The sequence below is a fragment of the Rhinopithecus roxellana genome, chromosome 11 (assembly GCF_007565055.1).
Source record: "Rhinopithecus roxellana isolate Shanxi Qingling chromosome 11, ASM756505v1, whole genome shotgun sequence".
Classification (NCBI taxonomy): domain Eukaryota; kingdom Metazoa; phylum Chordata; class Mammalia; order Primates; family Cercopithecidae; genus Rhinopithecus; species Rhinopithecus roxellana.
In genome coordinates this window covers 95,453,837-95,466,865 of record NC_044559.1, presented here as the reverse complement: position 1 = coordinate 95,466,865, position 13,029 = coordinate 95,453,837, and the positions used below count along the sequence as shown (strand labels likewise).

General features: G+C 42.9%; 1 protein-coding gene across 1 annotated transcript in view; it reads right to left on the bottom strand.

Annotated features, from left to right (window-relative positions):
- Positions 1 to 13,029, bottom strand: part of LOC104657280 (supervillin) — a 97,727-nt gene that overhangs the window by 24,351 nt on the left and 60,347 nt on the right. Inside the window, 6 exon segments of the mRNA XM_030940165.1 lie at positions 1,352 to 1,529; positions 3,155 to 3,235; positions 3,322 to 3,411; positions 7,543 to 7,590; positions 7,593 to 7,656; positions 7,658 to 7,690. Of these exon segments, the coding sequence (XP_030796025.1) occupies positions 1,352 to 1,529; positions 3,155 to 3,235; positions 3,322 to 3,411; positions 7,543 to 7,590; positions 7,593 to 7,656; positions 7,658 to 7,690 (494 nt within the window).

Here is a 13,029-nt window from a genome sequence, read left to right as displayed (position 1 = left end):
GAAGTGGTTAAATAGCTATGCATGCAAATACCCAAAATACTATTTTGAGGTGGAAAATGGCAAAGGGTTCATTTTTTAAGGTAGGAAATTAAAATATGCAAATTGAAACAAATTGAACAAACTTAAACATGCAAAAAATATCTTGAGAGCAGTTTAAATATATGATAATGGAAGAGATTGTCACTCTGACAATTTCGCAGGAAAGACCCCATGGATGTGGTGGACTGCCGTGGGTGGAGCCTGTTCAGCGTGTCCTCCTCTGCTTCTGTAATAGCATCTGGATTTTCCTTTGGGGAAACCACCTCCCTGCACCTCCACTCTGGAGACCCAGAGACCCGCCTTTAGCCAGTCGGCATCTTCTATCCCATTGGCCACAGTGACTGGTTTAGGGATGGACCCGGGGCTCAAGTTAAAGCCAAGAAAATCAAACCTGGAACTTCTGCTGGGACTATTGAGAAGAGAAGCTACCTGTGCTGGGGTGGCCAGGGAGGCAGCCTTGTGACTCCACAGCTGGGTGTCCATCTGCCGCCAGGCCACTGCCTGACAGAGAGTGTGGCCAGCCCAAAGCCAAGACAGACTGTGTTCTGAGGGGCCTCTAGAACCCGAGGCCACACCCGCACTTTTCAGTGAGTGAGCCGGTCAACCCCGCCTCACCGTTCAGCGAACGAGCTGGTAAACCCCTCCGCACTGTTCAGCCAGTGAGCCAGTAAACCCCTCTCATTTTTCTTTTTGGCTGAAGTCGGTTTGAATTGGGATGTTTTTCTGGCACTTGAAATTGACAGACTCCTAATACCATAATCACTTCTCCTAGTTGGTTTAGTTATGTTCCCGTGGGAAGAGAAACCCTTAGTCATCACTGAGAAAACCCGCAGATCTATTGATTTTGTAAATGATTAGAAGCTAAGTAACATGCCTTACTGATTTTCTAGTGAGCTGTACTAATTTGAGCCCATCTCATCCAAATATTTTGCAAAGTTATGAGTAAGAATTAAATACGTCAAATGAAAGACAGGAGTTGAACTCTGCTAAGTGATGTAAACCTAAAAACTGCAAAACTGTATTCAAGTTATGCGAAAAATCCATTGACACTTTCTTTATGGCACAGGACAAGCACCTGTGGCACACGGGTCTGCCTACCTGCACATTTGGTCTGCTGTCCGCATGTTTTATCTGCTGGGAGGCTCTGTGCCCCTGGCTCCTGCAACAGCGTGCCCTGGCTCTAGAATACTAACGCCCCTGTGACGGAGTTAGAAGAAGGAGGTCACATGGGGAAAGACCCTTGTGGATATGCTGTGTGTAGGTGAAGGAAGCCCTTCTCAGTGGAGGAAAGACAGAGACCCAAATAACTCACTTGGGTGCATAAGGATTGAAAATGACATCGAAGTCCTCGTCCAGCTCCACAGGACTTCTGGGCATATTATAATCCACGCTGTGGTAAGATCTGGCAAAGGTTTCATCATCATCCGCCTTCATCACCTCCTCCACAGATTTGCCGGTGACGGTGAGCACCGTTTCTTGCATCCCACCTACTAACAACAAACAAGCAAATGACGTAAGAGTTTTATAAAACCAAGGACTCCAATTATGCCTCACAATAGTTTGAAGATTCTATTTTCTCCTAAGTTCCTGGAGTGGAGGAAACATGATTGTGATGTACAGGGTCCTGTGGTTGCTTCCCAGGCCCTTACTTGATCTCTGACGTGTCTCTGACGTGAGGACTCCCCACCTGAACAAATCTTCTGCAGTAAAATGGTGGGAGGGAGGGAGGCTGACCTTACTGCACACACGAGCCCACTGAACGCTTCTGAACCTGCACTGGCTTCTGCTGAGGGTGGATGAACCAGCCTCGGCCTCATTCTACATCAAGGGTCAGCAAACTTCTTCCGAAAAGGGCCAGCCAGTAAACATTTTAGGCTTTGCATGGGGAGGGATGACATGGGGCCTGTGTTGCAACTACTCAGTTCTGCTGTTATAATGCAAAAGCTACTGACCGTAGGTTCACAAATTGGCATGAATGTGTCTCAATAAAACTTTATTTACAAAAACAGGTTTGGACATGGTGGCTCATGCTTATAGTTTCAGCACTTCAGGAGAGCAAGGTAGGGGAATTGTTTGAGCCCAGGAATTCAAGACCAGCCTGAGCGACGTAGTGGGACTCCATCTCTACAAAAACAGAAAAAGAAAAAAAAATTAGCCAGGCTTGGTGAACACCCATAGTTGGAGCTACTCAGGAGGCTGAGGTGGGATGATTGCTTGAACCCAGGAGTTCAAGGCTGCAGTGAGCTATGATGGACCACTGAACTCTAGCCTGGGTGACAGAGCAAGACATTGTCTCTAAAAAACAAACAACAACAAACAACAACAAAAAACAAAAGCAGGTGGGCAGCTGGATTTGGCAATGGCCATTGCTTGCTAACCCATGGCTAGATCACTGTTCCACATTTGTAATAAATGCTTTGCTGATTGGCATTCCTTGCTTAGCTAGTTTAGTGATTATATTATACTTTTATATTTCTGTTCAGTGGTGGTTTTATTATTTTCAACCTTTTAGTGGTCACTGTCAATAGGAGGGCTCCCAGTGCCTAGTATTTGATAAGTTTCCTGGATTGGACATTTTAATCAAGAGATAAAAGGCAATTTCTGCATATTGCTTTTATTTTGTGTATTTCATTGACTTTTATATTAAAATATTTATTTCAATATTCATTTGCCATAATTTTCTTTTAGAAATCATTTGTGATTATAAAAAATAACGTTAGCTTTTACCTTATTGGAAACTGATAACATACAATTTAAAGTTCACCAGGCCCAAGATCATGTTGATTTGGCCGACATATAATAATCTGCTTTCAGAGTTATAAGCAAAATCACTCAGTTCACAATTCCGATTGGATGGCATCCCAAGAGTTTAGATTCAAGAACAAATGTGTTATTGGGGCCCCCAATTTAGTACATTATCAAGTGAATCAGGGGTTGATAGTCTAATCAGTCTTGACCAAAACTTCATTTTTTGAAGATAACAACAAAGATAATGATTACAGTATGAATTAGTAAAGCCGTAATGGAAAGAAAACAATTTAGCTGAGTAAGAAAAGCAATCAGAATTTGGATTTAGAGATTCTGAGAGCAAAGCCTTCTGGCTTCTGGTAGGTACCTTTGTTATTCAGCCTTCTTAGAAAGGTTTCCAGCCTGTCCAACTTCAGGTCTAACTGCATATCTGGTCTGGCTTCGATATCTAGGCAAGCAGAAACTGTCAGTGAGACCGCATCACTAAGGCCTCTTCTGATCAGGCTTGGCGTGGCCAGGGCCTTGGTGACTTACCTTCCAGGGGTTTGGAAATGGGTGTGGTGCCTCTTGTTTTACTGCAAATGGGTGAGGCTACTGGGGTTATGGCAGTGGGTGACGCCAAACCTGTGGAACACACAGACGAGCTACTGAGCATCTCAAAGTCACTCCTGGAAATCTCTGGGACGCTGATGAATCTCCAGGAGTCCCAGGGTAGACGGTACAACATATAAGAATGTACACACATGCAGGCACACACACGCGCACTTCACAGGTACGGTGACTGTGGGACAACCAACTGCAAATGTAGACAGGATTGTATTATTTCCAAGGACTGTAGTGGCTGACAAGCTGATATTCCAAAATGAATGCTGAAGACGTGGGAAAACATGTCCATGACACATTAACTTGAGCAAATGCGGCTATGAGTTCTGAGGCCCTTTGGAGATGGCGGGGGCAGCTGAGAGTGCTTTAGTGCCGTCTGCAGAATGAGCTGTGTCACACTCGCCAACAAGTGGCCCTAAGCACTGGAGCTCTCCTCCAGGCTGAAGGGAGGGAGGGACAGTGGCCTTGGGGACATTACACAGACAGTAACCCAAGGAGGGCCAACCTTTCAGAAGAAACCACAGACCAGGGCAGGTCTGGACCGACTGTGCGTGTTGGAAGGTCCTGTCCATCTCCCATGTGGGAGGAAACAGGAAATGTTTTTCCTCGTATATTTACCGAGAAGCCGGTTGGGGAATCTTTAAAAGGGCAAGTAGTGAAAGACATATGAAAGGGAAAGGGAGGAATTCCAGCATGGAGAAAGTATCCAGCTGGAAGAAGAAAACTTAGTAAAGAGAAGGATGAGTATCGCTTCCCTAACCTAAGTGGAAGGCATTGGAAAGAAAACTAGTGCATTTACAAAAAAACAAAATGAGATGTGAATGTTCTCTGTACTCATTTGTAATAAATGTGAAATCCTTAGATGACATTGCCACTTAGATGACAATGCATCCCTGGACGAACAACATCCAGAGAATATGCAAATCACTATTGTAAGGAAAACCAAATGAATGAATGATTCTGCTCTGTCCTCCTGTGAACGGGAGAAGTATTACAGCATAAAAATTTAATTAAAAATAACCATTAAATGGTTTAAAACTCAAGTTGTAGGTAACATCCTAGAAGTACTTCTCATTTTGTGATGATGTCAATAAAAGTTTTAAAATTTGTTTCAATTGCCAGACCTGCAAAGGGTTTATATCCATGAGAAAGTAAACTTTATTGAAAGATAATAAAGATAAATAAAATCTGGTATCACAGGGTAGGGAGGGAAACCATCACTCACTAGAAGGATGCTTAAGAGACATCAGAGGAGTTCATTAGCACAGAGGCCGTTAACTCCGCAGCTAATAAACAGGGCTGACTCTGAAGGTTGGTTTCCAAAGCAACCGGAGAAATCCCTCCCTGTCCTGGCTGGTGCCAGGCAAACCCCGCTGCCATGGCTCCCCCTGCTGGTGGTTCAGGCAGTGGCACTATCCAAAAGAGCTCTTCTCCCAGCTAGTGATAAGGATCCTTCGGCAATGAATGACTCAGGGCATGGAGATGCAAATTACAAAATGTTAAAACAAAGATCCCCCATAGCTCTTTTCAATGAATTCTAGGTACAACAATCTAGAACATCGTCACATCTCGCTTACTCCAGGTGTGGTTGGAGTACTTGGCTTCCAGAGAAAATCTAGAATACCACAGGAACCTTGTGGAGTGCTAACTGTTACACAGAATTGAGGAATATAAAAAAGGGAGAAAGTCCTAATGAGACTAGCAGGAGAAGAGAGGTTTCTGGGGTGAGAGAATGAAGGTCAGGTCCCGGATGCCTCCTGGCAAGGCACTGAGAGGTGGTCACTCCTGGTTGCCTGTTGTTCCTGGGAGGTAGGAACCCAGGCTGTTGTGTAGGGGGCTATTTTATTCTGCAGTGAATGTAAATCGGATGCCTTATCACTACAAATCAAAAAGAGCTAATGACTCAAGTGAAACATATAACCCAGGAGGTGATGGCAAATATTAGAAATATAAGAAACAGTTTTTTCATTAATTATAAAGTATAAGAAGATAATTTCCTGAGAGAGCCATATAGCACCTGTTAAATAAAGATCCCTGATACATTCAGGAAAATATGAAAGTGAACTCATTCACCGAGAAATGGGAACTGTTCCTTCTCCAAACCTGAATAAGAGCAAATCTATATCCTCTTATGTCAATGTGGACAAGGGCAGTGGCATTTGGTAGTAAGAACCCACTTACAAATAAATTAGGATTTTTAAGATGGAAGAGGAAAAAAGAAACCAAAGCAGAAAGTCTTCAAGATAAAAGTCCGGGCTAGAAGTTGGAAAACCTGAGGTCTGATTCAAATTCTCAGCTCCAGTTCTACTTAGCCACTCTGCGCCTAAGGAGGTACTTCTGTTAAAGAAGGGTTGGGGCTCATGTTAAAGGATTTTAAACACGATTATCCAGTTCTGTGATCTGATGCAGAAAATTGGCAAATAATTTAATGTGAGAGTAAACTATCTTCTCTTATCTTTTCACAATTCCAAGATGAGTTTGAAGAGATCTGCTGGAAGGGATTTCCTGCTAAGATTTGAGTTAGTTACAATTCAGGGATTTCCCCTCCTTTCCTTCCGCAGACATTTATTATGTACCTATAATCAATTAGGTCCTATTCATGAAAGTGTGGTTCTCTGAAGGTTTTGAGAAAAAGGAAAGCTAAGCCTATAAAGTTGATGATGAGATGTTAAGATGAAGTGAATGTGAAAATGTTTACCACTAAGTTGGGAAATCTGCTTTTAAATAATAGCTTAGAAAATGATGGTATGTGCATATAGGTGCACATTTTATTTTAACGATTTCCTGCAGGATAGGAAATAAAGCCCCAAACAGTCCTATGAAGACTCAAAGCTCTCAGGTGACTTTACTAAGCATTTCATATGTAAGTCAATTTCATAAATGTTTGAATACAGGCATCAAATCAGTTCCAAGAGCTCAGCAGCAGAGGACTGCAGCAGGGACGCCCCACTGCCTTGGAACTGAGGACACCTTTTAGGCACTTATTAAAGCATATCCAGAATTGGCTTTGCTCGGTCAGAGAAATAAGGTTTCATGGAGAAGGACCTAGCAATTAACCTAAAAGGAAGAAGGGATAAACTTCTTTACTGTGAAAGGCTGGACTTAGGGTATGTGGTTGCCGGGTCACAAGGAAATGGAAATGATTTAAAAGTAATTCTGGGAAAGGACCAATATTTGCTAGCAGATCTGAATTGCTTTTGAAACCTACAATTACACTCAATTCCAAAGGGGTAAGTTTTGAGACAGTGACAAATTGAAATATGCATTTACATTGAAGATGACATCATTTATGAAGAAAAGATACTCAGTAGGACTATCTCAGAGAACCTACCCAAAAAACATGTACAGAACGTCAGTAAGTTTAAAACTTTTAAAGAAGGCTGAGCATGGTGTCTCATGCCTGTAATCCCAGCTACTTGGGAGACTGAGGCGGAAGGATCACTTGAGCCCAGGAGTTTGAGACCAGCCTGGGCAACACAGTGACACCCCATTCTACATAAAAAGTTTTAAAGGCCAGGTGTGGTGGCTCACACCTGTAATCGCAGCACTTTGGGAAGCCAAGGCGGGTGGATCACGAGGTCAGGAGTTCAAGACCAGCCTGGCCAGTATGGTGAAATCTCATCTATTAAAAACACAAAAATTAGCCAGGTATGGAGGCGGGCACCTGTAATCCCAGCTACTCAGGAGGCTGAGGCCAAGAATTGCTTGAACCCAGGAGGCGGAGATTGCAGTAAGCTGTGATCATGCCACTGCACTCCAACCTGGGTGACAGAGTGAGATTCCATCTCAAAAAAAAAAAAAAAAAAGTTTGAAAAAGCCAGGCATGGTGTTGCACACCTATAGTCCCAGCAACTAGAGAGGCTGAGGTGGGAAGATTGAGTTTGAGTTTGAGTTTGAGGTGGGAAGATTGAGCCCATGAGTTTGAGGCTGCAGTGAGCCATGATTGAGCCACTGCACTCCAGCCTAGGCAACAGGGCAAGACCCGATCTCTCAAAAAAAATAAATAAATAAATAAATAAAAATAAAAATAAAAAAATTAAAGAGACCATGCTTTTTTCTTTTAAATTGAGTTATCATGTACCACCATGCCCTCCATGGGTAGAGTGTGCTCACAGGTGTGCATTGTGCGCACACACACACACACACGCTGACCTTTCTTCAGCATCCTGCCAGCCACAGTGAACTGGGTGGAGTCGTTGCCGCTCCTCTGCCTCTCGTCTTCCAGGCCTCCTCTCTCACAGTGATGAGCTGCTTCCTTTCCTCAATCAGTTATCTGGCTCTCTCGACTCTCTGTGACCCGCTGTTCATAAATGTACAGAAAAGAAAACAGGAGAGAGAAATGACAGCGGTGTGGCTCTCAGCCTGCAGCATTTCATGAGTGAAAAAAGCAGGTAGACAAAGAGGAGTAAGCATATTGTCCAAAGATGTTCAAAAATGTTCTATCTGAAATGGGCTCGGCTTCCTTACATCCAGGTTGGGTCGGAGATCACCACTGGCGATACTGAAACTTCAGATGAACACCTTTGTCCTGTGACTTACCGGTTTGGGGCACTGGAGCACCAAAACAATCCTTTGTAAACACAAACAGTTCAAAATAGATTGTTTTCGGGCCCTGGTTTTAAAGTTTCTCTGTCTTAACCCATCTAGTTAAACTCGGTTAACTGGGAGATTTTTATCCCTATATACTCACAAAGAACATGATTGATCTAGAAAACTTTATCCATGTGAGCACGCAAGGAACTTGCCCAGTTAGAAGGAGGGAGGCTGGTTAGGAATAAGGGGCAGGAGAAGGTTTGCTGGGACTCTGCTTGCTTTTTCCTGCAGTCATGATGTTCTGCGGGCAGGTAAGCAACCAGGAGAGCCCACGGAAGTGGCTTTAAGCTGTGAGAGATGTGACGCTGAGGATGAACTATGCTGTAGACGTAACCTACACACACAATAACATTTCTACCGAAAATGCTTTCAGCAGTTTCTAACTGGAAAGTCTCTGGAGATATCTGCTTCTTCCATTTCCAAGCCATTGGTGACGCTCATTAGGCTTGAGGCTGGCGATGTGGCAGGAGGGGAAGGGGAAGAAGCTACAGGGGACTCAGAGGGCATCAGGAAAGGAGAAGGGGCTCAGGACAGGCCTGGGATGGGGAGATGGGGCTGAGGAGGGAGGGAGAGGAGCAGGGATGGAGGCAGAGGACAGGGCTCACACCACTGAGTGATGTGTATTGGGGAGAAGAGTGTAGGTGGCGGTCGCCGGCGATATCAGGGCAGGAGGTCCTCAAACGCTGGCCGGCAGAGTTTGCTTTCCCTTTGCCTTCAAGCCATCCCTCCCTGCACCACAAGACCCCTGACTATGGTGGGGCACAGGGCTGAGTGGAGAGCAGGGGAGAAGCACAGGGGCTATGGAGCTAATGCCAAGGAAGGAAGAGTGGAAAGGTGCCCCCTCTAGAGAAGAAGCCACGTCCCTGGCTGTCATCTGCAGGTCGCCTCTAGAAGGGGCTCTGGGGGCTGGAGATGGCTTCCTGGCTTTGACTTCTCACTTTCCCCGTCTTTCGGACTGGAGGAAGGCCATTGCTGCTAGTGCATCTGCACTAGCGTCAAACTACATCTGAGCACTCCACACATTCTTCTAGCAGGTCCCCCAGATGGCTGCTAGAGAATCTGCTTTCAAACTGCTTCTGAGTACTACTCAACATCTTCTAGCAGGTCCCCCAGCTGGTCTGCCTTTCTAAGGCATTTTCCTTGGCATTTTCCGTGGATCGGTGTGCTCCTAAGGCCTCACGCTGACACAGGGGAGGACTCGGAGAGCCCCGAGTGAAGCCCATCTTGGAGATTCTCTTCCACAATCCCTTTCCTCCTCACTATGGCAAACCACTTCCCTTAAGAGAGAGAACTTCCTGATTCAGGAGGGACAGGAAGAGAGTGGAGATGGAGACAGTTCATTTTTTTAACACCCTGGAATGATGGGGGTTGACAGAGGAAAGGCACCTTCCCTTCATTTCCAGCAGCACAAAACCAGGTCTGCACTGGGAAGATTTGGTTTAAGCTATGAACGTGGGCTTCTCCACCATCTAAGTGATGAATCTTTCTTTCACAGGATTCTTCCATAAGGCCCTCATAGCCAGAAGTGATTTTGAGGTCCCTGCCAATTTAAATTGGGTTAAAAACCTTTTCTTAAAGAGATATGACAACCAATGATCCTGGCTTGAATCTTAGATGGGGTGGCGGCTACAAAGGGCATTATTGGAGGAAATTGACACAATTTAAGATGGATGTGGATCAGATAAATATTGTATCAACATTAACTTCCTCATGTTGATCACCATATTGTAGTTATGGTAGAAAATATCTTTGACTTTAGGAAATACACACTCAAATCTTGAAAGGTAGAGGAGCACAGTGTTTCCAAACTACTGGCATATGGTTGGGGTAGGAAAAATGAGATGGGGGAAGAGAAGGCAAGAAAGTGGGATGAGGAGTGGAGGGAGGAAGGGAGGGAGAGTGAAGGAAGGGGCCAATGTCAATGATGAGTGGTTCTGGTGAAGGGTATGAAAGTGCTCTGTCTAGAATGGAAATGTTTCTATAAGTTTAACATTTTATCACAATTAAGATTTACTAATTTTTTTGAAAAAACCCTAACTTTTCTGCTCATGATTGGCGAGAAACCCCTAATTCCAAGCAACTCTCTGAATCATGTATCCTTTTTAAATAAACGATGAGGTTCACTTGCCCAAAAGACCTCATCAAAATTCAACAAAGAGAATATGTTTTCTTTGAAAATGAAGTTTCAGGAGTGAATTTTAATCAAACCAAGATGACACTTGGCTTCAAATATTTCCAAGAAACATATCAAGTGCCAAGAAAATTGGCATCTCCAAAGGTCCAGCCATCACTATGGTGATTCACTATTCACTTAGTCAACTCTGTGGTGAATTCTCTCAGGCATCTCGACCGTCCAGGGTGGGGTAGTGGGTGTGGATGGTGACTCAGAAAGATGGGAGCCTTGAGTCAACAATTTTGTTTTTCAAAGCACTGGGATTCCCCCAGAGCCCTTCATGTACATGATGGATATGAACCCTGGGCCGATATGACCATTTTAAAATTGAAAGCTTCAATTTCTTTGCCAGATATAGGTCAAGAAGAAATAATTTTCACTCTCTGCTAAATGATAGTATTAAACATAAACATTTTTGTTTCTCTAAAAATTTCTACTTGACATTGCTACTTAGTAGGGTTGGCTTACAGCTCCCCAATTCCTGCTGTCTGACTTTACATGGCTCTATAAAGAGGTAAATAATATAGGTTGCTTATACTCCAAAGAATTTAATAAAAATGTATCACAAGTTGCTTTTCTGTTTTAGAACTCAAAATGTGAAAACAAAGAAGATGAATATCTTTGTCCATTTGCTTTTTTTCAGCTTCTTCATTATTGTCTTGTTTTTTTCCTTCTAATTTTTTCTTTCCTTAAACAAGGAAAGAAATATGTCCTTAGAGAAGGACATATGTACGGTAATAAGTACTGTATCATTTCCCAGGTTTAGCCGATACACATTGAGTGTTGACTGGAATAGTAAGAGAATTGGCGAAGAATCTGAACAGAAATCTCTACCCCATCTGTCCTTTATCCTTTCAAAGATAGATCCCATGAATGTGGTAGGGAGAGGCAGAGAGAGAGGGTGGAGGAGAAAATGAGTGTGTGTGTGTGTATGCACGTGTGTGTGTGTAGAAGGTAGTGAAACAGGTAGAAAGGACCGTCTTCTTTCAAAGATGGTCAGAGACTTGGTAGGTCACAGCCGGAAACTATGCAAAGACTGAATTCACATGAATGCTTCTAGGTTGTGTGATGTTGCTGATGGGTTTGCTTCTTTCTTTATACACCAACTGAGAAATCATAGCAAATCTCCCTTAATGTTTCTCACACAGGGATGTGATCCAACAAGAGAGAGTAGAACTAAGGCATATTATAAGGATTAGGATAGATTTCAGGGTAAAACTCCACAACCGGAGAGCTTCATGGGAAGAAAATACTGTGATCTGGCTTTCAAATTTTTATCTTATTCACATCTAGTTAAACTAAACTGTAAAGGAAGAAATTGTAAGGCACTTATTAAGCAATAGAAAAATGGTCAATGTAATAAAGTTGTACTTTTCAGTTTTCAAAAATGCTAGCATCATTTCGATTTCTGCACACTGTGAAAGAAATTTAGCTTTGCACCTTCCTTAAGAGAAATTTCAGTCCCTCATCACTGCATACAGCCTCAAGTAGCCTGAACAAAAGATGAAGATCACGGGTCTAGGCTCAGATCTCGAAGTAACTGTTTTCCAGTCCTGTCACCATCTACCAGCTCCTAAGATGAAAAGAAGGGAATAAAGTGAAATCTTATTCTGGTACAGCCCTGAGGCATGTGAGAAAGAAGAGAATTCAGGCTGAAGCCTCACCCAGAGACAAACAGTCCATTTAGACAGAGCCTGTATGCTGTGTAAATGCTCTGTTTTCTTCTCTGAACCTTTGTATTATTAAATATTAAGACACCAGTACTGCTGGAGGAAAGAAAAGGAGTGACTTGACCTCTGAGAACACAGATGAGCTAGTGCTACATACTTGGTATATAAAATATTCACATTCAGCTGGGAAAGACTGGTCAGAAGTAAAAATATAGAATTTTTTGAAATTTTAATTTTGAAGTGATGAAACATAAATGTCTTTGGCAAATGTTATTTTCCCTTAAACTTAACAATATATGGAGATACAATCCATGTTCGTGGATAAGAAGACTCAATTTTGTCAAGATGTCAGTTTTTCCCAACTCGATCTATAAATTTAATGCAATTCCAAAGTTCCTGCAAAGTATTTTGAACATATCGACAAACTGATCATAAAGTTTACATGGAGAGTCAAAAGAGCCAGAATAGCCAACACAATACTGAAGGGGAAGAAAAAAGTTGGAGGGGCCGGGTGCGGTGACTCATGCCTGTAATCCCAGCACTTTGGGAGGCCGAGGCGGGTGGGTCATGAGGTCGGCAGATCGAGACTGTCCTGGCTAACATCGTGAAACCCTGTCTCTATTAAAAATACAAAAAATAAGCCGGGTGTGGTGGCGGGAGCCTGTAATCCCAGCTACTCGGAGGCTGAGGCAGGAGAATGGTGTGAACCCGGGAGGTGGAGCTTGAGGTGAGCCGAGATCGTGCCACTGCACTCCAGCCTGGGAGACAGTGCGAGACTCCATGTCAAAAAAAAAAAAAAAAAAAAAACAAAAAAACAGTTGGAGGACCAACACCAGTCAACTTCAAGACTTACTATAAAGCCTCAGTAATCAAGACTGTGTGGTACTAGTAAAAGGATACACAAATAGATCAATGAAATAGAGTTCTCAATAATGGATTCATGTAATATAGTCGACTGATCTTTGACAAGGAGCAAAAGCAATAGAATGAAGAAAAGATATTATTTTCAACAAATGAGTGTTGGAATAACTAGACACCCACATGTGAAAAAAAAATCTAGATACAAATCTTCCACCATTGACAAAAATTAACTCAAAATGGATCACAAAGACCTAACTGTAAAATTCAAAACTGTAACACTTCTAGAAGATAACATAGGAGAATATTTATATTATTTTGGGTTTGATGATTAGTTTTTAGATG